The sequence below is a fragment of the Choloepus didactylus genome, chromosome 20 (genome assembly GCF_015220235.1).
Source record: "Choloepus didactylus isolate mChoDid1 chromosome 20, mChoDid1.pri, whole genome shotgun sequence".
Classification (NCBI taxonomy): Eukaryota; Metazoa; Chordata; class Mammalia; order Pilosa; family Megalonychidae; genus Choloepus; species Choloepus didactylus.
Window position 1 is genome coordinate 23,066,358 of NC_051326.1, and position 26,746 is coordinate 23,093,103.

The 26,746-nt window shown below is 38.2% G+C and overlaps 2 protein-coding genes and 1 pseudogene across 7 annotated transcripts in view; all 3 read left to right on the forward strand.

Moving 5' to 3' along the window:
• The window catches only part of POMK (protein O-mannose kinase), a 23,831-nt gene extending 16,259 nt beyond the window's left edge, over positions 1-7,572 (forward strand). For all 6 annotated transcript variants that reach the window (XM_037813146.1, XM_037813147.1, XM_037813149.1 and 3 more), the window contains one exon: positions 3,767-7,572. In XM_037813146.1, the coding sequence (XP_037669074.1) occupies positions 3,767-4,537 (771 nt within the window). In that variant the 3' untranslated portion in view covers positions 4,538-7,572. The remainder of the gene's footprint in view (positions 1-3,766) is intronic.
• LOC119516432 lies at positions 6,756-26,733 on the forward strand (annotated as a pseudogene).
• The window catches only part of HGSNAT (heparan-alpha-glucosaminide N-acetyltransferase), a 38,747-nt gene continuing 38,594 nt past the window's right edge, over positions 26,594-26,746 (forward strand). Inside the window, exon 1 of the mRNA XM_037813012.1 lies at positions 26,594-26,612. The gene's annotated coding sequence lies outside the window, so the exon portion shown is untranslated. The remainder of the gene's footprint in view (positions 26,613-26,746) is intronic.

Sequence of the window (26,746 nt, forward strand, 5' to 3'; positions counted from 1 at the left end):
TGAAAGAGAACATTCATTTTTTACTATAGAAGTTACAAAGAAAACTCTAAAATAATGCTTCCCTCTGTTTTTATAAATTGCCAGCTAAAAATGATTTAAATAAGCAGGTTGTCATGACAGCTTTTAAAGAACAAGAAAGTTCTAATAACTTGGGGAAAATTACGTCTGTTTATTCTTTAGCATGCTTATCAAACTTGAATGAATGTCATTTTTAAGGATAGTTGTAACTTCTAATTATTGGAATGGCTGTATAAATGTACTAAAATCTGGATGGGTATAGTCATTAACATAGGATTTAAATGACTTGAATATTATACCATGGTTCACTATTATTAAAGCACAAATTAACCGGTTGCTAGAAAATATGCCATTGATTTTAATAAATGAATGTAAAATAATTAGTGAAATGGAGGTTTCAGAAAATGTAGGCTTAAAAATGTAACTGTTACAAGTGATGTCTTGAAACAGCCATATCATGAAAAACACTACTTTTTACTAACTATATTATTATAAGCTATGTTTGCCCTGAATTTGAACATTCAACATCAGTAGATTTAAATACTTAGTATATTTTGATAGTAAAGGATTTTGTTCCTTGAGTATCTTATACTTTTTAAAAAAAAATTTCATTTGTGTGGCATTTATTTTTGGAAGTGTTTTTTCTTTTATTAAAGTTTATGAAACTTGCTTAAAAAAAAAAAAAAAAAAGACAATGAACAAACTTTCTATAGAGGAAATACAGAAATGCAAATAAAGATGAATATACTCAGCCTCAGTAGTAAACAGGGAAATACAAATTGTAACAACAGTAAGATGTTTTTCATTTATCAGATTGGCAGAAACTAGAAAGATTGTTAACATCTAGTGTGACTACAGGTATAGAAAGTAAGGCTTCCTTTCACACTTGGTGAAAGTGCACATTGGCACAGACTTTTGGAGACATGATGGCAACACATATTCTTCATTCATTAATCCATCTATTTACTTAGCTTATAGAAATACTTGCATATATGCACAAAGATGTAAACATAAGGCTATTCATTGTAGCATTGTTTTTAATAAGAAAAAAGTGGGGAATAATTTAAATGTCCATCAAGTCTTTAAGAATAGATCATGTAAGATCTCATTAAAGGCCTATACAAAATTATAGACCTACATTCTAATCAATGAGAAAGAATCTAATCCATTCTGACAGTAGCTACTCCAAATTTTATGAATTTTTACTATATTATACTTGAATTTTAAAGGCAAACATTTTCATCTGTAAAACCTTACTGAAAATATACCACCATAAATAGTATGCCCATTCTATGAAATATTGTGCAGTTTTTACAATATCCCGTAGGTATATATATATATATACATCTATATATACCTACGGGAAAGATTTCTAAGGCATCAGTTAAATTGAAAATAGTTGCAATATGGTATGTATGTTATAATTCCATTTAAACAAAAGCAAACCCAAATGCTTTTTTACATGTTTGCATTAAAAGATGTGAAAAATAGGAAAACTTAGGGAAAGATACCAGCCAAATAGTAAACAGAAGTTTCCTTTGGATCAGGAAGTAAAATTGATGAAGAGGTGATATACTCTATCATTCTGTATTTGAATTTTTAGGGGAAAAGTATTTACGGATTAATTTTGTAAAAAAAAATCAAGTATATTAACTATTCTGTCCAAATAAAAAGGTTCCAGAAAGTGTTAAAAAGCCACTGAATTACATATTGCTGGGAAATTATTCTAAAGCAATCCTTGAGTAACAAGTAACATTGGCGGTTTGAAATGTTGGTGAATGACCCCCAAAACTAATATTTAATGATCTTTCATTTATGGGAGGCACAAAAAAATGAATCCAACATAGATGAGGGTTCAGAAGGTAATCATGAGGCCAGTGTTTGAGACTTTCGCACCATTTGTTGTTCAATACGCGGTAGCAGCTTCCCTAAAGAGATCATTGTTTTTATGTGAAAAATGGGCATAGAAAACCAAAGCCATCTGCTAATGCTGCAATGACCATGAGGAGGTAGATCCAAGGAAGTGATGGAACTTACCCAAAATTAAAAGTTTTGTACTAATCAAATATCAGATTCAGTGGTGGTACGAATCTATGGAGAGAATGTGTTCAATGCAAAAATAAGAAAAAGCTAGTCATGAAACTTTAGTGAATGTAGCAGCCAGAACAAAAATGGCTTTTTAATAGAAACTATGATCCATAGTGAAGGATCAACTGTAGTTATCTAGGTTTTTTCCCACAGTAATCTTCCCTTCTTAGATGCAGAAGAAATCTTCAAAGTCCTCTTGTCCACCTCTATTTTACATAATATTTCTTAATTAAAATTTTTTTAAATTGTAAAATATGTTCATTAGAGAAAATTTGGAAAATACCAAATGTCTGAAGTAAAGAAATCACCCGGAATCCACCATATAAAGACAATTAAAACATTAGTTTATTTCCTGATTTTGATGCAGCTTAATTTTGTCTTGTTTTGTACAGTTGGAACAATATTGTGTAGATAATTTGTATCTTTTTGTTCATAACATTACTTTTGTATGTTATAAGCTCTATAAATATATTTGATGACTACATAATATTCCATTGAATGTTTGTATCATCTTAGCTACTCCCTATTTTTTGATGAAGTTCTAGTTTATGTTTATATATATAGTGCCATATTTTTATTCCTAGAGCTTTTTATCTATTTCATTAGATCAATTTCAATTGATATATTTCATTAGATCAATTTTAGATTTAGATATTGAATTTAGATTAAGATATTTAGATTTAGATAGTAGATTTAGATATTAAAGTCTCTTGATAAATAATTCAGAAAATTGCTTTGCAAAACCATAATCTTTAACAATGAAGTAGAAACCCAAGGAGAAACAGCTCCCTGGGGGCAGAACCAGCCTGGGGCAGAAATCTCCTCATTGCCCAGCTGGTTTTCTCTTCTGTAATTTCTGTTCTCCCTTTTGGTGTTTGAGCAAAAGATTAGAGGTTCTTTCTTAATTACTGTGTTGCCTGAAAACCTTTCCCAGCTAATAAAAAATAAGACATCCAGGGCAGTAATGTACAACTGCTCTTCTGTTGGCTGCTAGCTGTGTACTAGTCTGGACAGATCTAGTATTTGTACAGTATTTAATTTCCTGTTTTTACAGACCACAAGGACATGTGCCAATGCTTTCCTTCTTTCCTTATGTAGAATTATTCCCACTTGAGGTTTATTATGCTACTTTAAAAATTAATGAGTAATATTGTTTTGTGTGATGTGCTGGGCCCTCGACTCACTTACATAGATTTTTCAGGATCTGGACTCACCCACTTTTCCAGTACCCCCACCCTCATTCTTCTCTCCACCCTTTGTACTGCAGTAATTTGGCACTGGACATCTGTTTGCCTTTAGACATACTGTCCCCTCTCCAGGGAGTATGCTCCAAGGCTCCAGGTCCACCTGCAATTCCTGTTCTCCTTCAAGACCAACTCCCAGGGGCCTCCAGCATCCTCTCCCACTACCAGAGGCAGCTTCTCCTTCCTCCTCCTGCCCTGAGCCTTTGCACACTGATGTGGCACTTGCCACCTTGAATGTTGAGTGTTTGTTCACAAGCCAGTCTTTGTAACTAGACCAAGAGCAACTCTGGGACTGGGTCTGTGTCTCATGAATATCTGTATCCTCTGTACCACTTAAAAGACACTTGAGTTGTTTTTCAGCTCACTAATTTAAGTAAAAGTTTTAGGTTTGATGTTCTCCTGTGGCTTATTTTCAGGTCTTTCTGTCTGAGTGGAAGGAACGCAAAGTTGCTCTCTCCAGGCTCACACGTCTGGAGATGAAAGATGATTTTCTCCATGGACTGCAGATGCTGAAATCTCTGCAAAGTAGACATATTGTCATGCTTCTTGGCTATTGTGAGGATGACAACACTATTCTTACTGAATATCACCCCTTAGGTTCCTTGAGCAACCTGGAAGAAACACTAAACCTTTCAAAGTACCAAAATGTGAACACCTGGCAGCACAGGTTGCAGCTGGCCATGGACTACGTCGGCATCATCAGCTACCTGCACAGCAGCCCCCTGGGCACACGGGTCATGTGTGACTCCAACGACCTGCCTAAGACGCTCTCCCAGTATCTGCTGACAAGCAACTTCAGCATTGTGGCAAATGACTTGGATGCCTTGCCCCTGGTGAACCACAGTTCTAGGACGTTTGTGAAGTGTGGTCATCGGGAGCTTCACGGGGATTTCGTGGCCCCAGAGCAGTTGTGGCCCTACGGAGAGGACCTGCCTTTTCACGATGACCTCATGCCTTCGTACGACGAGAAGATCGACATCTGGAAAATTCCTGATGTCTCCAGTTTTCTTTTGGGACATATTGAAGGGAGTGATATGGTCCGATTCCATTTGTTTGATATTCATAAGGCATGTAAGAGCAAAAATCCTGCAGAAAGACCCACTGCTCAGGAGATTCTGGACACTTATCAGAAGGTTTTGAATTTACTCAGAGATACTGCCATGACTCAGACAAGAGAAATGCTATGAAAACCAGGCCAATCAGCAAAGGTGGGATATAAGGGTGGAATGGAATCATTAACAGCAATTCTGTTCTGACAGTGGAGTTTTCTGATTGGGTCTAGGGGTTTTTTGTTTTGTTTTGTTTTGTTTGTTTTTGTGTGTTTTTTTGTTTTTGTTTTTTGTTTCTTGTTTCCTCTTTAGCTGTGTGGTTCTTCATGTACATCCACATCCACACTTTGAGTGTGTTCTACCTCTGGCTAAAGTTACAAAGTAAATGGAAATCAGACTTCATTGAAATCTGGCTTCTAATTCTGATTGCTCCCTGGTGAAGATGCAGAGAAGCAGTGAATCTAACCAATATCTGAAAGAAGTAATAAAAATGTAGCCACAAGGAGTCTTCACCTACCCTAATAACTGAATTTATAAGTTTGCAAGAAATGTATATATGGAAGATTTTTAAGTGGCAGCATGAGAAAGAAAGAAAGTTCTCCAAAGAACATTTGTTACCTAATTTTTTAAATGGTAATCAACATATGGGGTCATCAGAGTATTTATGGTCTGTTTTACATGTTATTAATTAGGTCATCTTTACTGTTCTAAATGATTGTTTCATGAAGCTTCGTCACCATCCTCTTTCCAAGGAACTAAAGGAGAACTGTAACAGAATGCTCTTTGAAATTTTGAATGGATAGGATCTGAAATATTTAAAACAGCAAGTATGAGCATTTTTATATCTGTGTTACTGCTTTGGGTGGTGCTTGTGAAATTCGTATTTACTTTCCATTTGTCCTCTGGATTTTCTGTGTCCAAAATTAATTGTGAACGTTTTATATTATCATGTCATTAATTATTGGAAAGTGTCTTATCCTTCCACTTGAGTTGCATGATTGAGTCCTTTAAAAAGCCCTTTCCTATTATCCTCATTTGCAGGGGATGATGGATTTTGTGCATATTAGTTATCACCGTAAGTTGGTTAAAGCTGAGGTTCAGAGGCAAAGATGCTCTGCAGTGAACTTGGTCTTCCTCTAAACTTGAACGTGCATCAGAATCACTTGGATCACAGATAGCTGTCACTGTCAAACCAGTTTGTTTTAAAATATTGCCAGTATAGCTGGTGTAGAGGATAGGGCACAGCGCTTGGAGCTGGGAGGCCAGACTTACAATCCCAGCTCTGCCACTGACTAATCATGTGGCTGCAGACAAATGCGATCTGTAAAATGGGAGAGTTGGTGGGAATGATTTCCGGCTTCCACTGTGCCTCTGTAAGTTCTCTCTGGTGCTTTATAATGCCAGTGCCAGACACCAAACAGGACCTTTGACTGTCAGAATTCAGTCTTTAGTTTGTACGTGGGCATAATTCAGTATCAACAGAACTGCAAAATCACGAGAGAATGTGAAGTTCTAACTAAAACCTAGATGAGGAATTCATTGCACACTTAGCCTGCTGCTTCCCATTCAGCAGGTATCTATTCGGGGAAGAAGCAGGTGAGGTGAGACAATCTCAAAGCACTGCCAAGGAACCAAGGTTCTCTTCCTGGTTACCTTATTCCAAGTGTTTAGAAAAAACCACCCCCCACTGCATGGTTTATTATGTGCTTTCACATTATTTCATGTGCTACTAAAATACTCCAAGCCTCTAGGGACCTCCAGTCCATTGTTAATGACTCAGCAGAGATGGAACACCTGGCAGTCCCCAAAATGAGGGGTGGGGGTGGAAAACTGATCTTACACAACTCTCCTTAGGAAGGTCCTTTACTGTATCCCCCCACCCCTATAGTTTAAAAATGAATGTGCTGAATTTCAGTAATCATTGTTCTCACATGACTTTTGATTACTTATGGGTAGATGAAAATGTGAGACCATACTTTCCTGCCCCTTTGTAATATTTCATGAGTTCAAACACAGAATGAATGAATTTAGATTCTTTAGAGATCTGCAGTGTAATTTGGAAGGAAAATTCTAATAAGGAAGTCAGTAACAGTACCACATCCATGTTCAAAGTTTTTATTTATAATGGCCAAAATTTTGCTACCTGGAATTAACCCTTTGGAAAGAAGGTTAGGTTCATTTGCTCCTAATTTCATGTGATAGACTGTGTCAGTTTTCACATGAAGAGGGCATAATATGAATTTTTAGTTCTATTCCTCTGGGCTTATTACTAAGAGAAGTACTAGTGTCTGTTAGCAGCACAGTGCTTTCCAGCGTCCCCTCTGTTTATCATAAATGAAATTTTATCACAAATGAAATGGAAGGTCTGCTTTGTCACTGTGGAAAGTCCCATTGTGTGTGCTCAGTGGGCACCGCTATCAGTCACCTCCAACAGACGCGGACCCTTGGCTCTCAAGAGCTGCGGACCACATCTAAGCCCTCGGATGGCCAGGCTTCCTGTGGCCACTGGGTGGAGCTTGAAGGCAGCAGGATCGCCCAGAAGGCTGTATTCAGAAGTTTGGAACTAAGCAGACAGCTCAAGAGGACAGTATTCTTAAACTCTGACGCTCACAAGGCACCCCCTCTTTATTTATATGCCTAGCTGGAATCCCACCAACACCTTGGGTTTGTTTGTTTGTTCAGAGGGAAAAAAGCTCTCCATGTTATATGTAAACTATAGCCTATGCTAGACTATGCTCACAGTTTTTAGTCTGGCAGTTGTTCTTTAAATGGGTTCTAAGAAATTGAAAGAAGTAATAATGACATTGTTAAAAAGCAACTCAAGCTGCCAAATTTTGGGATTTTCTCATGAATAAGCTTTTAAGGGTTAATTTTTATTCTTTTGTCAAAGTAGGCAGCTTAGACATTTTGGACTTTCAGCAAGTCACTGTAGTAGGCATTCCAGAGTGGGTTTTTTTTTTTTTCCCCCAGAAATATTTGGATTATTTAAGGACCTATAATTACAGACTATGTCAAAGTTCATTCCATCACCATTAGGTAATACAATTCCTGTTTTTAAGTAAGGTGAAAATATTACATTGATCATAAAGAAACTGGCATATGGTGCATATGTATAGTTCACATTAACAATGATTTGTTCCTGGAAAATGAAATAAATTGGTTTTTTGTTTTCATTGTAGATTATTATTTACATTTTCAGTTGAGTGCTATCTTGCCTTTAAAAAGCAGACAGTTTATTTCTAGTTAAACATTGTAGATGGAACACATATCTCTACTCCCTTCTAAAACCAAATTAAAATGGCAGTAAAGAAATAAACAGGTATAAATGATATGGGCAAAAAATTGGAGAGAAATAAACAGCAAAGAGAAGGCTCAACAAATTTTGTAGTATGGAAAGCAGAGTACCAAGTAACTTGGCAGAGCAGAGAAAATGGAAACTGCATCAGGGCAGGCCAACAAAAAGCAAGACCATTTGTGCCTCAGAATCCTGGAGACACCAGGTTCCTTGGAAGGTAGAAGTAAGAAATGGGGCTGAAAGACACAGGAATTGGTTGAATGTTGCGATAAAGAACATTTAGACTCCAGATCCCCCTTGCAAACTACTTATAGTCAAAATACTGTTTCTCTCTACTCAACAGGAAAAGGGGCACTCTCTGAGGAAAATGAACCAGAGAAGCACTAAATTTGAGTAAACAGGTATAGCATGGGGGGGGGGGTGCTCTAGTAAAAATGGAGGGATCAACTGAAGCTACATAATATGTGGTAATGCACCCAGCATGCATCTTTCCCCACCTTCCACTCCATCCCCACCCACCACACAGAGATTCATCCCCTGCAGTGCTAGCAGCCATGCTTACTAGCCTCTCTTCTTCCCCACTAGTCAGGAGCCTGGAGGATCTCTCTCTAGAGAAACCTAACCCCAAACAAGAGGTTTACAAATTGTGGCCTCTGGGTGTCCTCCCATGAAACTTCTGAGTCTGCACCAAAAAAAAAAAAAAAAGTCAAATAAGACTGTCCCAAACATACCCTATACTTTCCATTTTTCTTTTCAATTCCTGGCCCTTAAATAGAAATGGTCAGTTTAGGATAACTAGACACTTAAACCAGACACTTGAGAAAAGATTCTAGCATGAAAACAAATAGAAAAAGAACTCCAAGGAAAGAGAATGCAGGCAGCAGAAATCCTAAAACAAACTACGGTGAAAACCCCAGAATAAAGAAGAGATGAGAGATTATGTAACCACAATTAAAAGTTTAAAAAATAGAAGAGGTGGGAGAGAAAACAATGTTATAAGAAGAACATTCTGAGACCAAGTAAAGGCTCTTGGAAATTAAAAATATTATGGAAATAAACCCCAGAGATTAAGTTAAAGAAATCTAGGAAAAAAACAAAATGATGAAGAGATGAAAAGTACAGAAAAGATAAGACAGTCCAAGGATCAATAATAGATTAAGGTGAGGCTGCACCATGCTGAAGCTGCTCGAGAACTATCGTCCACTTTCTGTGAATTTCTGCCATTTTTTTTTCAAAAATGGCAACCAACAATGCTATTCTGAAGAGCCAGGAACAGAAGGGTGCAGAGACAGATCAGCCTTAAATTAAAGGATTAAAGCAGAAATAAATGATGTGGGGGGGAAAAAACAATACAGAGAATAAATAAAACCAAAAGTTGTTTCTTGGAGAAGATCAACAAGATCAATAAACCCTTAGCTAGACTGACAAAGTAAAAAAGAGAGAAGACCCAAATAAATAGAACAATAAATCAGAGGGGGGATATTACTAAGGATCCTGAGGACATTAAAAAAAAAAATTATAAGAGGATACTATGAACAACTGTATGGCAATAAACTAGATAATTTAGAGGAAATGGATAATTTCCTGGAAACATGAACAACCTAGACTGACCCAAGAACAAACAGAAGACTTCAACAAAATCAATCACAAGTAAAGAGATCCAATCAGTTATTAAAAAGTTTCCTACAAATAAAACCCCAGGCCAGATGCTTCACAGGGGAATTCTACTAAGCCTTCCAAAAAGAACTGATAGCATTCCTACTTAAATTCTTTCAAAAAATTGAAGAAAATGGAACACTACTTAACTATTTAATGAGGCCAACATCACTCTAATACCAAAACTAGATAAAGATGTTGCAAGAAAGGAAAACTATAGGCCAATCTCCTTAATGAATATCGATGCAAAAATTCTCAACAGGGGAATACTTGCAAATTGAATTCAAAGACACATTAAAAAAATTGTACACCCTGACCAAGTGGGGTTCATCCCAGGCATGCCAGAGTGGTTCAACATAAGAAAATCAATCAATGTAATATAACACATTAACAAATCAGAAGGGAAAAATCAAATGATCATCTCAATAGATGCTGAAAAAGCATTCAACAAAATCCAGCATCCTTTTTTTGATAAAAACACTTTGAAAACTAGGAATTGAAGGAAACTTCCTCAAAATGTTAAGGGACATATATGAAAAACCCACAGCCAGCATAGTACTCAATGGTGAGAGACTGAAAGCCTTCCCTCTAAGATCAGGAACAAGACAAGGATGCTGCTTTCAGCACTATTATTCAACATTGTGCTGGAAGTGCTAGCCAGGGCAATCTGGCAAGACAAAGAAATAAAAGGCAACCAAATTGGAAAGGAAGAAGCAAAACTCTCATTATTGGCAGATGATATGATCTTATATTTGGAAAACCCTGAGAAATTGATGACACAACTACTTGAGCTAATAAACAAATTCAGCAAAGTGGCAGGATATAAGATTAATGCACATAAGTCAGTAATGTTCCAATACAGTAGAAATGACATAACTGAAGAGACACTCAAGAAAAACATTCCACTCTCAATAGCAATGAAAAAAGTACTTAGGAATAAGTTTAACCAAGGATGTAAATGACCTCTACACAGAAAATTACATAGCTCTACTAAAAGAAATAAAAGGGGACCTAAAGAGATGGAGAGATAGTCCATGTTCATGGATGGGAAGGCTAAAAGTCATTAAGATGTCAATCCTACCCAAACTGATCTATAAATTCAATGCAATTCCCATCAAATTCCAACAATCTACTTTGCAGACTTGGAAAAGCTAGTCATCAAATTTATTTGGAAGGGAAAGATGCCTTGAATTGCTAAAAATATTCTAAAAAAGAAAAACGAAGTGGGAGAACTTACACTACCTGACTTTGAAGCCTACTATAAAGCTACTGTAGTCAAAACAGCATGGTATTGGCACAAAGATAGACATATTGATCAATGGAATCTAATTGAGAATTTGTAAATAGACCGCCAGATCTAATATGGTCTATGATAAGGCCCCAAATCCTCTGAACTGGGACATAATAGCCTCTTTAACAAATGAGGCTGGGAGAACTGGATATCTGTATCTGAAAGAATGAAAGAGGACCCCTACCTCACATCCTGTACAAAAATTAACTCAATATGGATCAAAGATCTCAATATCAGAGACAGAACCATAAAACTCCTAGAAGATAATCTAGGGAAACATCTTCAAGACCTAGTATTAGGAGGTCACTTCTTAGATCTTACACTAAAGCATAAGCAATGAAAGAAAAAAAATAGATAAATGGGAACTCCTCAGAATTAAAAGCTTCTGTACCTCAAAGGAATTTGTCAAAATGATAAAGAGGCAGCCAATTCAATGGGAGAAAGTATTTGGAAACCATGTATCTGATAAGAGACTGATATCTTGTATATATAAAGAAATCTTACAACTCAATGACAATAGTACAAACAGCCCAATTATAAAATGAGCAAAAGATATGAAAAGACATTTCTCTGAAGAAGAAACACAAATGGCTAAAAAAACACATGAAAAAATGTTCATCTTCACTAGCTATTAGGGAGATTTGAATCAAGACCACAATGAGGTATCATCCCACACCAATAAGAATGGCTGCCATTAAACAAACAGGAAACTACAAATGCTGGAGAGGATGTGGAGAAGTTGGAACTCTTATTCGTTGCTGGTGGGACTGTTTAATGGTTCAGCCACTCTGGAATACAGTTTGGCATTTCCTCAGAAAACTAGATCTTGAGTTACCCTGTGATCCAACAATTTCATGTCTCGATATTTACCCAGAGGATCTGAAACCAGTGTCGTGAACAGATATTTGCACAACGTGTTCATAGTGGCATTATTCACAATTACCAAGAGATGGAAACAACCTAAATGTCCCTCATCAGATGAGTGGATAAACAAAACGTGGTACATACACACGATGGAATACTATGCAGCAGTAAGAAGGAACGAGGTCCTGAAACATATGACACCATGGATGAACCTTGAAGACATAATGCTAAGTGAAATAAGCCAGACACGAAAGGAGAGATTTTGTATGTTACCACTAATGTGAACTCTGTGGAAGATGCAAAATAAGTGTCTGATATTTCAGAACATAGGGGACCTAGAGATAGATAGCAGCCAGTTAAGAGGGAACGATAATCTAATAAGAACAGACAAGATATTGAAGGTTATCTTAATGACATGGGAAAGCTCAGGTGTGACACTGGTTTATTAATTTTCTTTTGGTATGGTAGGAGCATATTGGAATGACATTATTTCAGGATATTTATTTTTCCCATTGCTTAGCTTTGTTTTGTTTGGAAGTGCTTTTTTATTTGATAAAGATTTGTTTTTTTAAAGAAAGATCAAATTATTGAATATCTTAAGCAAGTTGCTCTTCTTAAGGAGAAAGCAATTTTGCAGGCAATTTTGAGAGAGGAGAAGAAACTCCTTGTTGGAAATGCTAAACTAAAGAAAGAAACCGAAGAACTGAAACAAGAGCTAATTCAGGCAGAAACTCAAAATGGAGTGAAACAAATACCATTCCTTTCTGGTACTCTGCTACAAGCTAATCTACACTTTCTGAAAATGTGATACAGTCTACATCAGCAACTGTGTCTTTTGCTGCCAACAAAAAGATAAATGGAGGTAGAGGAGAAGAAAAGAAAGTGAAAGAGAAAATTGGGGAAAAAAGAAGAGAAGAAGGAGAAAAAACAGCAGCAATCAATAGCAGGAAGTGCCTATTCTAAGCCAATAGATGTTTCCCTTCTGGATCTTAGGATTGGTTATATCATCATTGCCAGAAAACACCCTGATGCAGATTCTTTGTATGTAGAAGAAGTAGATGTGGGTGAAACAGCCCCAAGAACAGTTGTCAGTAGCCTGGTGAATCATGTTCCTCTTAAACAGATGCAAAATTGAATGGTGATTTTACTTTGTAACCTCAAACCTGCAAAGATGAGGGGAGTACTATCTCAAGCAATGGTGTTGTGTGCTAGTTCACCAGAGACAGTTGAAATCTTGGCTCTCCTAATGGATCTCTTCCTGGAGACAGAAATACTTTTTTTTTTCCATTTTTAAAATTGTGAACTTTAACATATATAACATATATAACTTTCAATGTACGATATCATAGTTAGAGAGCAAATCTCAAAGAATGGCATGGGTCCCAGATCCACAACTTCATCCATTTCCATTATTGTAAAATATAACATACATACAGAAAGGTGTCATCTCTCGATGTATAGCTCAACAAGCAGTCATATAGGTAATTTCAAAACTTGTTATGGGTTACAGTTCCACAATTTCAGTTCTTTCCTTATGATGCAATGCAAGGTATATACAGAAAGGTGAAGACCTTCAAGGCACAATTCAAAGAGCAGCTATAGAGCAAATCCCAACGGATGCTATAGGCTACAGTTTCACCATGTCATTTACCTCCTTCCAGCCATTCCAATACCCCAGCATCCAAAAAACATATATAATTATATAAAGTTTCAATATTTATAGACCTTTGGTACAGCTTATCTTGTTTGTTGCTGCTCCTTCCTCTCAATGTCTTTCTCTATCTTCAGGGATGTCCAGGCAGTGAGCACCCTAACTTGTTCATATTGAAAGGGGGTGTCGACAGTATGGGGAAGAGGCCACACCTGATAGTTAATCTTAAAGAGGCAATTGCCTTTGAGTTTTAGGACTTGTCTGGCTTAGGAACACTGGTGGATTTAAGTTTCTGAAAGGTAAAACTTAAGTGAGTGCATCTTGTATAGAATATCAGGTAGGGACCTAGGTATCTGGGTACTACTTTTGGTAAGGGCATGGCATACTGTGGCCATTTGGGATGTCTAGCTGGAGCTTGCATAAGAGAAACCTCCAGGATAGCCTCTCGACTCTATTTGGGATCTCTCAGCCACTGTGACCTCAGCTTGTTACCTTTCTTTTTTTTCCCCCTTTTGATCAAGTAGGCATTTTCAATCCCTTGCTGCCAGAGCCGGGCTCATTCCTGGGAACCAGTCCCACATCACAAGGGAGATTCATTCCCCTGGGAGTCATGTCCCTTGTGGCGGGGAGGATAATGAATTTATTTGTCTAGTTGGGCTTAGAGAGAGAAAGGCTACATGACAGAATTACTTTTGATGCTTTCCCTAGAGAACCTGACAAGGAGTTAAATCCTAAGATGTGGGAGCAGATACAGCCTGATGTTTACACTAATGACAAGTGTGTGGCTACATACAAAGGAGCTCCCTTTGAGCTGAAAGGGAAGGGAGTGTGCAGGTCTCAAACTACAGCCAACAGTGGAATCAAAGAAAAGGAAATGTTTCAGATATTGGAATTTGTTGGAGAAAACTTTAATAACAATAAAAAGAAATGTATTTGTCACATGTTAAAAAAAATAGTAGGTTAAGAGGAATTCTAAAAGAAAACAAAATAGAGGAGAGGAAATTATCAAAGAATTATATACAAACTTTCTCAAAGCTGAAAAAAATTAATTTCAAGGCTGGCACAATGAATGGAAAAAGACGCATTCTAAAGCACGTTATGAAATTTCACAACAGTGGGAGAAAAGAAGAGGCTAAAAGTTTGCAGAGTAAATATTTTCCCAGAATGGGAATCAGCATAGTTCTCCTTTCAAATAGCAACAATGGAAATTAATATGGAAATGCTTTAAAAACTTTGAGTGAAAATTATTTCACCCTAAAATTCTAAAACTAAACTTTCAATCACGAATGAAGCAAAACAAAGACTTTTTAAAAATTTTTAAATTTAAAATTATAGTTTCCCTGAATGAAGATTTTTTTTTTGGCAAGCACTCTTTCCTAGAAAGCTGTGGAAGATGTGCTCTGCCAAAACAAGGCAGTAACCCGAGAAAGAGGAAGATATAGGATCCAGGAGCCAAGGAAGCCTACACAGAAGGGAGGCAGCGGGAACGCCCAGGGTGATGTTGAAGGAAGTTCTCTGGACTTCTGCCTCGTGCACGGCTAGCCCAGATGGGAGTAGGAGCACCAGAAGTTTCCAGCAGGGTAGAAAACCAGAGGATAATGTCAAAACTGAAAAACCAAGAAATTAACCTTATAACCTTAGACATGGAGATTAATACCAGAAGAAACAGCTTGAAAATATTGAAAATGACTACTCCTGAGAAATGGAACTCTGGAGGGAGGCAAGTTGGGACAGAAACTGCTATTTTTTGTTATATTTGGACTTCTGAAACTATGTACATCTATTACTTTGATAAAAATTTTTAAAAAATCAAGGAAAAAATAAAATATATTGGGAGTGATTTAAAGGAATTCTGAAGGAAAAAAAACCTCCTCCATCAAAATAAAGGAAGCTTGGTTGCCATCCTTAAGCTGAAGATGCTTTCGTAATATGAACGAGGACTTCTTCACTTACCTGGCACATTAGTTTCCTATTGCCACTGCAACAAACTACAACAAACATTGTGATTTAAAATAACACAAGTTTATTTTCTCACAGTTGCAGAGGTAAGAAACTGAAATGGGCCTCACTGGACTAAAATCAGGGTGTCAGCAGGGCTGCTCTCGGGGAGAAGCCATTTCCTTGCCCTTTTCCAGCTTCCGGAGGCTGCCTGTATCCCTTGGCTGGAGGCCCTTCCTTCCGTCTTCCAACCAGCAATGCTCAGCTGAGTCCTCATGCTGCCCTCTCACTGGGTCTCTTTGGCCCCCCTCTTCCCTTTTTTAAGGACCTTTGTGATTACACTGGGCCCCTGGATAATCCAGGCTAGTCTCCCTGTTTTAAAGGCAGCAGATGAGCAACCTTAGTTCCTGCTTGTCATGTAACCTGCCATATTCAGTTTGCTGGGATTAGGACATGGACTTTTTTGGGGTTATTATTCTGGCTATTTAGGTATTCCTATATTAGTTAAGCAAACTGACTTTGTCCTGAAGAATAGTTAAAAACCCGTCTCATCTACATCTCTCTCTGCCTGGTGATTTAGATCCCCCCTCCTCTTCCCAGCTACACTTCTTGAAGGGATCATCTACACTAACTGTGTACACTTGTTTAAATTCTTTGACTCCTCTTCTCACTGTAGTCTGCCCTTTGCTCCTACCACTGCCCTGTCACTAATGACCTGGTAGCTAAATTGAGTGGATAATTTTCAGACCTTCCCTCCTTGAAATTCTCCTAGTTTTCCTCTCACTGTTCTGGCTTCTTCAGTCCCTGCCCATCTCAGGTGCTCCTGTAGAGTCTGTTCTCAGCCCTACACACGTTAATTGGGGGATCTTACCCTCCTCCAAGACTTCACTTTGCTATTTCTGTGCTGATTTCTTTCAGATATTTATATCTAGTCCAGATATCTCTCCAGACCTTCAAATCAATTGCCTTTACATCTCAAATTCAACATGTCCCAAATAATTCTTCTTCCCTTCAAATCTGCTTTTTCTTAGTTTCCTACATCTGTGAATGGTACCTCCATCCATCCAATCTCCCAAGCCAGAAACCTGGGAGTCATTCTTTATCTCCAGGAAGATTTCAGTGTTCCTTTTTTTTCAGCTCAACTTTATTGTTGAATTGTTTATATACAATAAAATGAACCCATTTTAAGTATACATTTCAATGAGTTTGACACACTTATATATCAAGTCACCATCCCCATGGATAAGATACAAAACATTTCTATGACTTCCCAAAATTCCTATGTGTTACATCACAATAAGTCCTTCCACCACCCCGGCCCCAGGAAATGACTCTCTGCTTTCAGTCACTCTAGATTAGATTTTCTTTTCCATTGTTTCATATAAATGGAATAATACACTATAGTATGTAACCTTTTGTGCCTGTCTTCTTTTGTTCAGCATAAAGTTTTTGATGCTCATCTATGTTTTTTGTGTGTGCTACCAGTAATTTATTCTTTATTGGTGAGTAGTATTCCATTGTATGCACATACCATGATTTGTTCATTCATTCTCCTGCTAAGGGACCTTTGAGTTGTTTCTAGTTTGGGGCTGTTATGAATAAAGCTATTAATAGCATTAGCATTTGGATGCAAGTCTTTATAGGCGTATGTTTCCATTTCTCTTGGGTAAATAGCTAGGTCATATGGTGTCAAAACCCATCTTAGCTCTAGGACCAAGAACACGCCAGGCATGAAATTAGACATGAGTTTAATAGGGCTTACTTACAGGAGATAATTTATTCCACAGCGGCAGTGAGCTGGGAAAGATGGAAGTTAGCGTTCTGCAAAAGCAGGGGGTGCCAGGGGGTGGTTTATAAGGGTTTGGACAAGTAGGGTGTGAGAAAAGAGTTTTGACAGGGTCTCATGACACAAAGGTGTGGAGATTTGTTATTGACAGTGATCAGGGGAGTTTCAGTGCTTTGTTTACATTTTTTCCCTGCCTTGGAAGGTCTGATGTCATTTAACATCTGTCCTGGTCAAGTAGGAATCACTATGGAGGAGAAGGGAGCCTGGGCCCTGGGTCCCCACATATGGTCATATACTAAGTATATGTTTAACTTTATAAGAAACTACTGTTTTCCAAAATGGATGTACCAGTTTACATTCATCCTAGAATTTATAAGAGTTCCAGTTGCTCTATATCCTTGTTAACACTTGCTATTATCAGGCCATTTAATTTTAGCCATTCTAGTGGGTGTGTAGTGATATCTCCCTATAGGTTTTTTTTTTTTTGCCTTTTTAAAATGCATTTTTATTTAAATATATTCACATACCAGACAATCATCAAACAAATGAATACAGTTGTTCACAGTATCATCATATATTGTACATTCATCACCACAATCAAGTTTTTAACATTTTCATTACTCCAAAAAAATAAAAGTAAAAGTAAGAATAAAAATAAAAGCAAAAAAGAACACCCAAAACATTCTATACCCCTCCCCACTATTATTCATATACTCCCCCCCCCCATTTCTCTACTCATCTGTCCATTCACTGGATAAAGGGAGTATGAGCCATAAGGTTTTCACAATCACATGGTCACGCCATATAAGCTATATAGTTATGCACTTGTCTTCAAGAATCAAGGAAACTGGATTGCAGTTCAACAGTTTCAAATATTTCCTTCCAGCTTTTCTAATAAACTAAAATGGGACGTCTATATAATGCATAAGAATAACCTCCAGAATGACCTCTTGACTCCATTTGAAATTTCTCAGCCCCTGAAACTTTACTTTGTTTCATTTCTTTTTCCCCCTTTAGTTCAGAAGGCTTTCTCAATCCTAAAGCTGGGTCCAGGCTCATCCCCAGGACTCACAGCCCACATTGCCAGGGAGACATACACTCCTGGGAGTCATGTCCCACATGGGGGAAGGCATCAAGTCCACCTGCTGAGCTGGCTTAGAGAGAGAGGCCACATCTGAGAAACAAAAGAGGTTCTCTGGGGGTGACTCTCAGGTACAATTATAGGTAGGCTTAGCCTCTCTTTTGCAGTAAAAGCTTCTTAAGGGCAAGCCCCAGGATCAAGGGCTGAGCTTACAAAACTGGTAGTGCTCAGTGCTTGGAAGAATATCAGGAATTCACCAGGTGGGGAAGTTTAATATTTTCACATTTTTCCGCAGTCCCTCAAGGGGACTTTGCAAATACTTTTTATTCTTTACCCGAATTATCTGGGATGTATTGGGACTTCACGCTAACCTGTACAAACCAACCAGAGCTCACTCCCTGTTCAAGGGTCCATTAATTATGATATTTGAGTAAACTACCCATACAAATTAAATTATATAGTTTACTATATAACATAGATTTTGCACCAAATTAACATCTCTTCCTTTAGTCCCACACAGACGCCAATGTTTTAAAACAGTCAATATCATCCTCTACCCTTTAGTCTGATCTACCCCAGTCTCAACCAAGTCCCCTTCATTCATATCTCCAACTGAAGTCTGATCTCCTTTTCAGCCTCTTTAACAGTTGCTGCATGGGGCAATGTCAACACTCACAGCTGCCAAACTCTGGCTCTGAGTCCCAGGCACCAAGACAGACACCTGAAGCTCCAGGGACTGACCAGGTCACACAGAAACAGCTCAGCTTCTCAGAATTTAGAAATGACCATTGCAACCATAAATAGATGTAACTGCTGTAAAGCTTACAATCTAGGAACCTTTACAATAAGCCTTTCCCAGATAACCCATGCTCCCACATTCAATTCTCAGAGTTTGCACATTATTGTTAGTCCATACTAGTGAAGGGTTATAATGTTTCTGGCTTATTTCACTCAACATACTGTCCTCAAGTTCCACTCACCTTGTTGCATACCTCACAGCTTTAGTCCTTCTTGCCACCACTCAATATTCCCTTGTATGTGTACACCACAGTTCACCATTCCATTTATCAATCAGTGTATCCTTAGGCCACCTCCATTCATTGCAAATTGTGAATACTGCTGCCACAAACATCAGTGGGCAAATGTCCACTCATGTCCCCATTCTCAGTTCCTCCAAATATACACCCAATATAGCAGGACCATATAGCAGTCCCATACTTAGCTTCCTGTGGAACCACCACACTGGCCTCCTGAAGGGCTGCACCATTCAACTTGCCTGCCAACAGTGAATAGGTATATATCTCTCTCCACATTTTCTCCAACACTTGTATCCCAATGTTTATTTTTTAAACAGTTGTATTCACACACCATACAATCCATCCTAAGTAAACAATCAGTGATTCCTGGTATAATCACATACTTACGCATTTACCACCACAATCTATATCAGGACATTTCCATTTCTACTGCAAAGAAAGAGGAAGAGGAGGAAAAAAAGAGGAACAAAAAAAAAAAAGAAAAAAATTAAAATTGAATGAAATGAAAAGGTCATACAACAATACCACCAGGAATTCCTTACTGCAACCTTCTATTCCCCTCTTATACACATTTGGCTTTGGTATATTGCCTTTGTTACAATTAATGGAAGCATATTACAATGTTATTGTTAACTATAGACTCTAGTTTGCATTGATTGTATTTTTCCCCCATACCATCCTATTTTCAACACCTTTCAGTGTTGGCATTCATTTGTTTTTCCTCATGTAAAATCATTCTTAGTACATTTAATCACCATCATTGACCACTCTAGGTTTCACTAAGTTATACAGTCCCAGTCTTTATCTTCTATCTTTCCTTCTGGTGTCATACACGCCCCTAACCTTCCAAACCTCTCTTTCCTATATTTTCCTATCTGCCTGTAATGCTCTGTGCCAGTTTGGATGTACTATGTCCCCTAAAATGCCATGTTCATTGATGTAGTCTTGTGGGAGCAGATATATTTGTGTTGATTAGGTTGGAAACTTTTGATTGAGTGTTTCCATGGAGATGTGACTCAATCAACTGTGGGTGAGGTTTTGATTGGAAATTTCCATGGAGGTGTTACCCCGCCCATTCAGGGTGGGTTTTAATTGAATCACTGGAGTCCTATGAAAGTGTTCATAGAGAGAGGAGGTACTGCAGCCAAGAGAAACACTTTGAAGAATGCACAGGAGCTGAGAGTGGAGCTGGAACACAACCTGGGATCAGTAGATGTCAGACACATGCCTTCCCAGCTAAGAGAGGTTTCCTGGATGCTAATGGCTTTTCTCTAGTGAAGGTACCCTATTGTGGATGCCTTACCATGAACACTTGATGGCCTTAAAACTGTAATTTTGTAACCAAATAAACCCTCTTTATAAAAGCCAATCCGTTTCTGGTATTTTGCATAATGAAAGCATTAGCAAACCGGAACATGCTCCCTTTAGTATTTCTTGTGGAGTGGGTATCTTGTTCACAAACTCTCTCACTGTCTGTCTGAAAATATTTTAAATTCTCCCTCATTTTTGAAGGACAGTTTTGCCTGATATAGAATTCTTGGTTGGCAGTTTTTTTTTCTTTCACTGTCTAATATATCATAGCAGTACCCTCTCGCCTCCATGATTTTTACTGAGAAATCCACACAGTCTTATTGAGCTTCCCTTGTATGTGATGGATCACTTTTCTCTCGCTGCTTTCAGAATTCTTTGTCTTTGACATTTGATAGTCTGGAGTAGGCCTGAATCAGATCTATTCTCTTTGGGGTATGCTGCACTTCTGGGATCTGCAGTTTTATGTCTTTCATAAGAGATGGGAAATTTTCAGTGATTATTTCCCCCGTTATTGTTTCTGCCCCTTTTCCCTTCTCCTCCTTCTGGGACATCCATGACATGTATATTCATGTGCCTCATGTTGTCATTCAATTCCACAAGATGCTTCTCATATTTTTCCATTTTTTTCCTCTATCTGTTCTTTTGTGTGTAGGATTTCAGGTGTCCTGACCTCTAGCCTCTAGTTCATGAATCCTTTCTTCTTCCTCTTCAAATCTGTTGTTGTATATCTCCTTTGTGTTTTTCATCTCTTCTATTGTGTTTTTCATTCCCATAATTTCTGCCATTTGTTTTTTCGAGCTTAAAAATTCTTCCTTATGGTCATCCAGTGTCTTCTTGATATCCTTCAGCTCATAGATTTGATTTAGCATATTTGTTTGAACATTTTAATTAGTTGTTTCAACTCCCGTATTTCATTTAAGTGTAAGTTTGTTCCTTTGGGCCATATCTTCATTTTTCCTAGTGTGATTTTTAATTCCTTGTAGTTTTAATTTACATTTCTCTAAAGACTTATGATGCTGAGCAACATTTTATGTTTATTGGCCATTTATATATCTTCTTTGGTGAGGAATCCATTCAAATGTTTTGCCCATTTTTAAGTTGGGTCATTTACCTTGTTACTATTGAATTGTAACAGTTTGTTATAAATTCTGAAATTGTCTGTTATCAGATATATGTTTTGCAAATCTTTTCTCAGTGGTTTGCCTTTACATTTTCTTAGCAGTGTCCTTTGTTAAGATTTGCCTAACCCAAGTTAGTGAAGATTTTCTCCTATGTTTTCTTCCAGTAGTTTTATTGTGTTAGCTTTTATGTTTAGGTCTATGAACCTTTTTTTTTTTTTTTTTGGTTCAGTTTGTGTATGGTTTGAGGTAAGGATATGGATCCCCAGTTATTCTGGCATCACTTGTTGAAAAGAGTATCATCTCCCCCATTAACTTCCTTTGGCAATTTGGTGAAAACCCAATTATGTGGATTTACCTCTAGGTTCTCTCTCCTTTTCTATTGATTTATATTGTTTTCCTTATGCCAGTACCAGACTCTCTTGATTATTATAGCTTTATAGTAAATCTTGAAATCAGGTAGTGTAAGCCCTCTAACTTTGGTTTTCTTTTTAAGAATTGCTTGGACTATTCTAGGTCCTTTGCATTTCCATGTATGTTTTAGAATCAACGTGTTAATTTGTACCAAGAATTTTGGATGTTTGACTGGGATTGCACCAAATCTATAGATAAATTTGGGGGAGAACTGACATCTTAACAGTAATGTTTCTTCCTCCATCTCTGAACATAGTATATTACTCTAACTATTTAAGTCTTTTTTAAATTGCACTCATTGATGTTTTTTAGTTTCTTGTGTACGTTTTATGCCTAGTTTGTTAAATTTGTCCCTAAGCATTTGATTAAAAAAATTATTAGAGAAGTTGTAGATTTACAGAAAGATCCTCCATAAAATACAGAGTTCCCATATATAAATTTTTTATTCTATTGTAAAGGATATTATTTTTAATTTTTTTTATTGTGGTAACATATATATAACACATTTTTAACCACTTTCATGTATACAATTCAGTGATATTAATTACATTCACATTGTGTGCTACCATCACCACCAATCATTACCAAAACTTTTTCATCATCCCAAACAGAATCTCTGTACCCAGTAAGTAATAACTCCCTATCCTTCCCCCTCCCACTACTGGTAACCTGTAATCTACTTTCTGTTTCTGTGAATTTGCTTATCCTAAGTATTTCATATCAGTGAGATCATTCAATATCTGTCATTTTGCGACTGGCTTATTTCATTCAACATGATGCCTTCAAGGTTAATCCATGTTGTCGCATGTATCAGAACCCCATTCCTTTTTATGGCTAAATAGTATTCCATTGCATGTATATACCATATTGTGTTTATCCATTCATCTGTTGATGGACAGTTGGGTTGCTTCCACCTTTTGGCTATTGGGAATAATGCCACCATGAAAATTGGTATACAAATAGCCGAGTACCTGTTTTTAATTCTTTTGTGTACATACCTAAGAATGGAATTGCTGGGTCAGATGGCATGCTTGTTTGGATATATAATGTCCTGGCAAAAACCATATTCTTTAATGCAATCTTGTGGGGGCAGACATATTAGTGTTGATTAGGTTGGAATCCTTTGATTGTTTCCATGGAGATATGACTCAATCAAATGTTGGTGACCCATTTGATTAAATTATTTCCATGGAGATATGGACCCCACCCATTCAGGGTGGGTCTTGATTTAATCATTGTAAGTCCTATTACAGAGCTCACAAACAGAAGGACAGAAGAGCAGTTGAGAGAAATGCGTCAGAGATGCTCAGAGAGGGCAAAACACCCCAAGAGCAACATTTGAAGAGCACACAGGTGCTGAGAGAGGAGCTGGAATACAACCCAGGATAAGCAAATGCCAGCCACGTGCCTTCCAAGCTAACAGAGATTTTCTGGACACCATTGGCCTTCCTTCAGTGAAGGTATTCTTGAGCTGATGCCTTAATTTAGACATTTTCATGGCCTTTAGACTGTAACTTTGTAACTGAATAAACCCCCTTTATAAAAGCTTATCCATTACTGGTATTTTGCATAACAGCAGCATTAGCAAACCAGAGCAGATGGTAATTTTTTCTTTCACTTTCTGATAACCCACTAAACTTTTCCACAGTGGCTGTACCATTTTATATTCCCACCAACAATATACTAAGTTTCCTATTTCTTGGCATCCTCACCTACACTTGTTATTTTCCATTTTTAAAATGATAGACATCCTGGATTGTGTGAAGTGACTGTCATTATGATAATGCTATTATTTTTTAAATGTCAACGGTGACAAAAAAACACAACTGATATTGATTTCGAATCCTGGACCTTATTCAAGTAGCTTTTTTTTTTTTTTTTTTTTGTAAATCCCTTAAGATTTTTCATATATACAATCACACCATCTGTGCCAGTTTGAATGTATTGTGTCCCCTAAATGCCATTATCTTTGATGTAGTCTTGTGGGGCAGATGTTTTGGTGCTGATTAGATTTGCTTGGAATGTGCCCCACCCAGATGTGGGTGATGACTCTGATGAGATATTCCCATGGCGGCATGGCCCCACCCATTCAGGGTGGGCCTTGAACAGTGGAGCCATATAAATGAGCTGACTCAAAGAGAAGGAACTCAGTGCAGCTGTGAGTGACGTTTTGAAGAGGAGCAAGCTTGCTCAAAATGGGAGAAAGCCATTTTGCAACCAGAACTTTGGAGCAGACGCCAGCCACATGCCTTCCCAGCTAACAGAGGTTTTCCCGACACCATTGGCCATCCTCCAGTGAAGGTACCCAATTACTGATGTGTTACCTTGGACACTTTATGGCCTTAAGACTGTAACTGTGTAGCCAAATAAACCCCCTTTTTATAAAAGCCAATTCATCTCTGGTGTTTTGCATTCTGCAGCATTAGCAAACTAGAACACCATCTTTGAATAAAGCCAGTTTGTATGCTTTTTAATTCTTTTTCTTGCCTTATTGCACTGACTAGGACCTCCACTACAATGCTGAATAGAAGTGGTGAGGACAGCTGCCCTTGCCTTTTTCCTGCCCTAGGGGGGAAGCATTCAGTCTTTCAGGTATCATGTTACCTGTAAGTTTTTAATAGATGCTCTTTATCAGATTGAGGAAGTTCCTTTCTATTTCTAGTTTGCTGAGAGTTTTTACCATGAATAAGTGTTTAATTTCGTCCAATATTTTTTCTGCATTTATTGGTCAGATGGGGCCATGTAAGTTGCTTTGGCTAATGAAATGTGAATGGAAGCCACAGGTGTCTCTTCTGGTAGGAGCTTTAAGAGCTACTGTGAAATTTGCCACATTTTCTTCCCACGACTACAGTAATGGTGGACGCTCCTCTTGAGGTGAAGATTGGACTTACAGTATGAGCAAGAACTGAGCTTTTATTGGCATAAACCACCGAGATTTTGTGGCTGCTTATTAGTGCAGCATAAAGGTTCTTGTCCTTGGGACAAACTTCTTGCCCTCATGGAGTTTCACTGTAGTGCAAGGGAAGCAGACAAAAAATATACTTTGTAATATCAGGTAGGAATGGGCACAATGAAGAAAACAATGCAGATAAAGCAAGATAAGGAAATAGAGAATGAAGAAATGCATTTGAGATGGGGGAAGGCCTGCTTGGAGGAAGTAATGGTTAAGCTGAGACCTGAATGAAGTCAGAGAGTGAGCCCTAAGTGTATCTGGGGGAAGACTGTTCCAGGCAGAGGGAACAGCACACACACACTCTGAGACAAGAACTCCAGGCTCTCCTGTGCATGGAGGGTTGCGATAAAGCTGAAAGAGCTGTACTCGAAAAGGGAAGAGAGGACACATCTGCCCAGTGACCTGTGTGGCCCCAGCCAAAGCTGGCCAGGGAGGGCCACTGCTGAGTAGAGGTCTGGTTGGCAATGGCCTTGGCAGACCGCTCAGATACCCGTGTCCCCCCATTCCTGGGATTTTGAACAGTTGGGTAAGAGACAAAGAGGAAAGAGGGAGAAACTGAACTTCTGGCATGGGAGAAGGGGGGCCTCTTTTGTTTGAGAAAAACCTCATGACTGAACTTGAATTTGTGAAACAGTTCATGACTGTTACTTTCCTGAAAATTACTCCCTACCTTAAAACTCATCAACAGCTTCCAGCCCTGAGGAAGATGCCTAACTGAAGTCTACTATCTAGATCACCTCCTGTCACCTCCCTCCTTTCACAGAACTCTGCTCCATTCACACTGGGTTTCTTTCAGTTCCTTCATTGAGCTGTGCTTTTTCTGAGCCTTTGCAAAGGCTGTTCTTTCTCCTAGGAACACTCTTCTTCTCTTTTCAACCCTGAGGTCTCAGCTTACGTGCCAGTCCTTCTGGAAGCCTTCCCTGACTAGCTTATGTACCCTTGTTAAATGCTCCCGTAGGATCGTGTCCTTCTCTTAACACAACACTTACCACACTGTATTGTAGCTTCAAAAATTATCAAATAATTCAGATATTTAGAAAAGTATAAAAAACAATGTAAGGAATAGCTATATACCCAACTTAAGCAATAAAACAGCCACTTGAAGCCCCCTGTGAAACTGGATCTCTTCACTTTCTGCTCCTTCCCTATTCCCATTAGAATTCAGTGTTTATCTTTCCACATGCATCTTTACACTTTTACACATGTATGCATTCCTAAACATATGGTATTGTTTTGCTTGGCTTTAAACTTTATATAAATGTTATTACAAAGCTATTCTTCTGTGACTAGCATTTTCCTCTCAGACTTATTTTTGAGGTTCATCCATGTTATCACATGGGGTTCTAAATCATTTTACCGGAGTATAATACGCCACAATTTATCCATTTTTAAATTGATGAACAATGTTTGTTTACAGGTTTTTGCAATTTTGAACGATGCTGCTACAAACACTGTGTACAAGTTACCCTATAAGAGTCATAGTTTCTCCAGACATGTTGCTAGAAGTGGAATTGTGGGGTGATTGTGCCTTTCACTTAGAGACTGGCAAAGAGTTCTTCAAAGTGAAGAAACCACTTGGTGGCTAATTACTATGTGTCTTCGCTCCGGATAGTAAACGCCTTAGAGGCAAGAACTCTGCCAGTCTGGCTTACCATTACATTTCCAGGAGAGAGTACGCTAACACCCACTTGGATGGGAAACTGCTGGATGCAGTTTAGCAGAATTTTGCAAAGCGAAGTGTTGAGGAACGGCGGAGCAATCTCTTTTTGGCCTGCGGAGGCCTCTCCTCGGCGCGGAGAGGGGAAAATCTTTTTCTTAGTAAGCTATCCCCAGGGCAGGGCCCAGCCCCTCGGACCTTCCCCCGTACCGGCACCGCCCCCGGCTCTCCCGGCTCCCCCTGCAGGCTCTTCTCCAGCCCCCTCCTCCCCGGCGTGCGTGACTCAGGCGGCGGC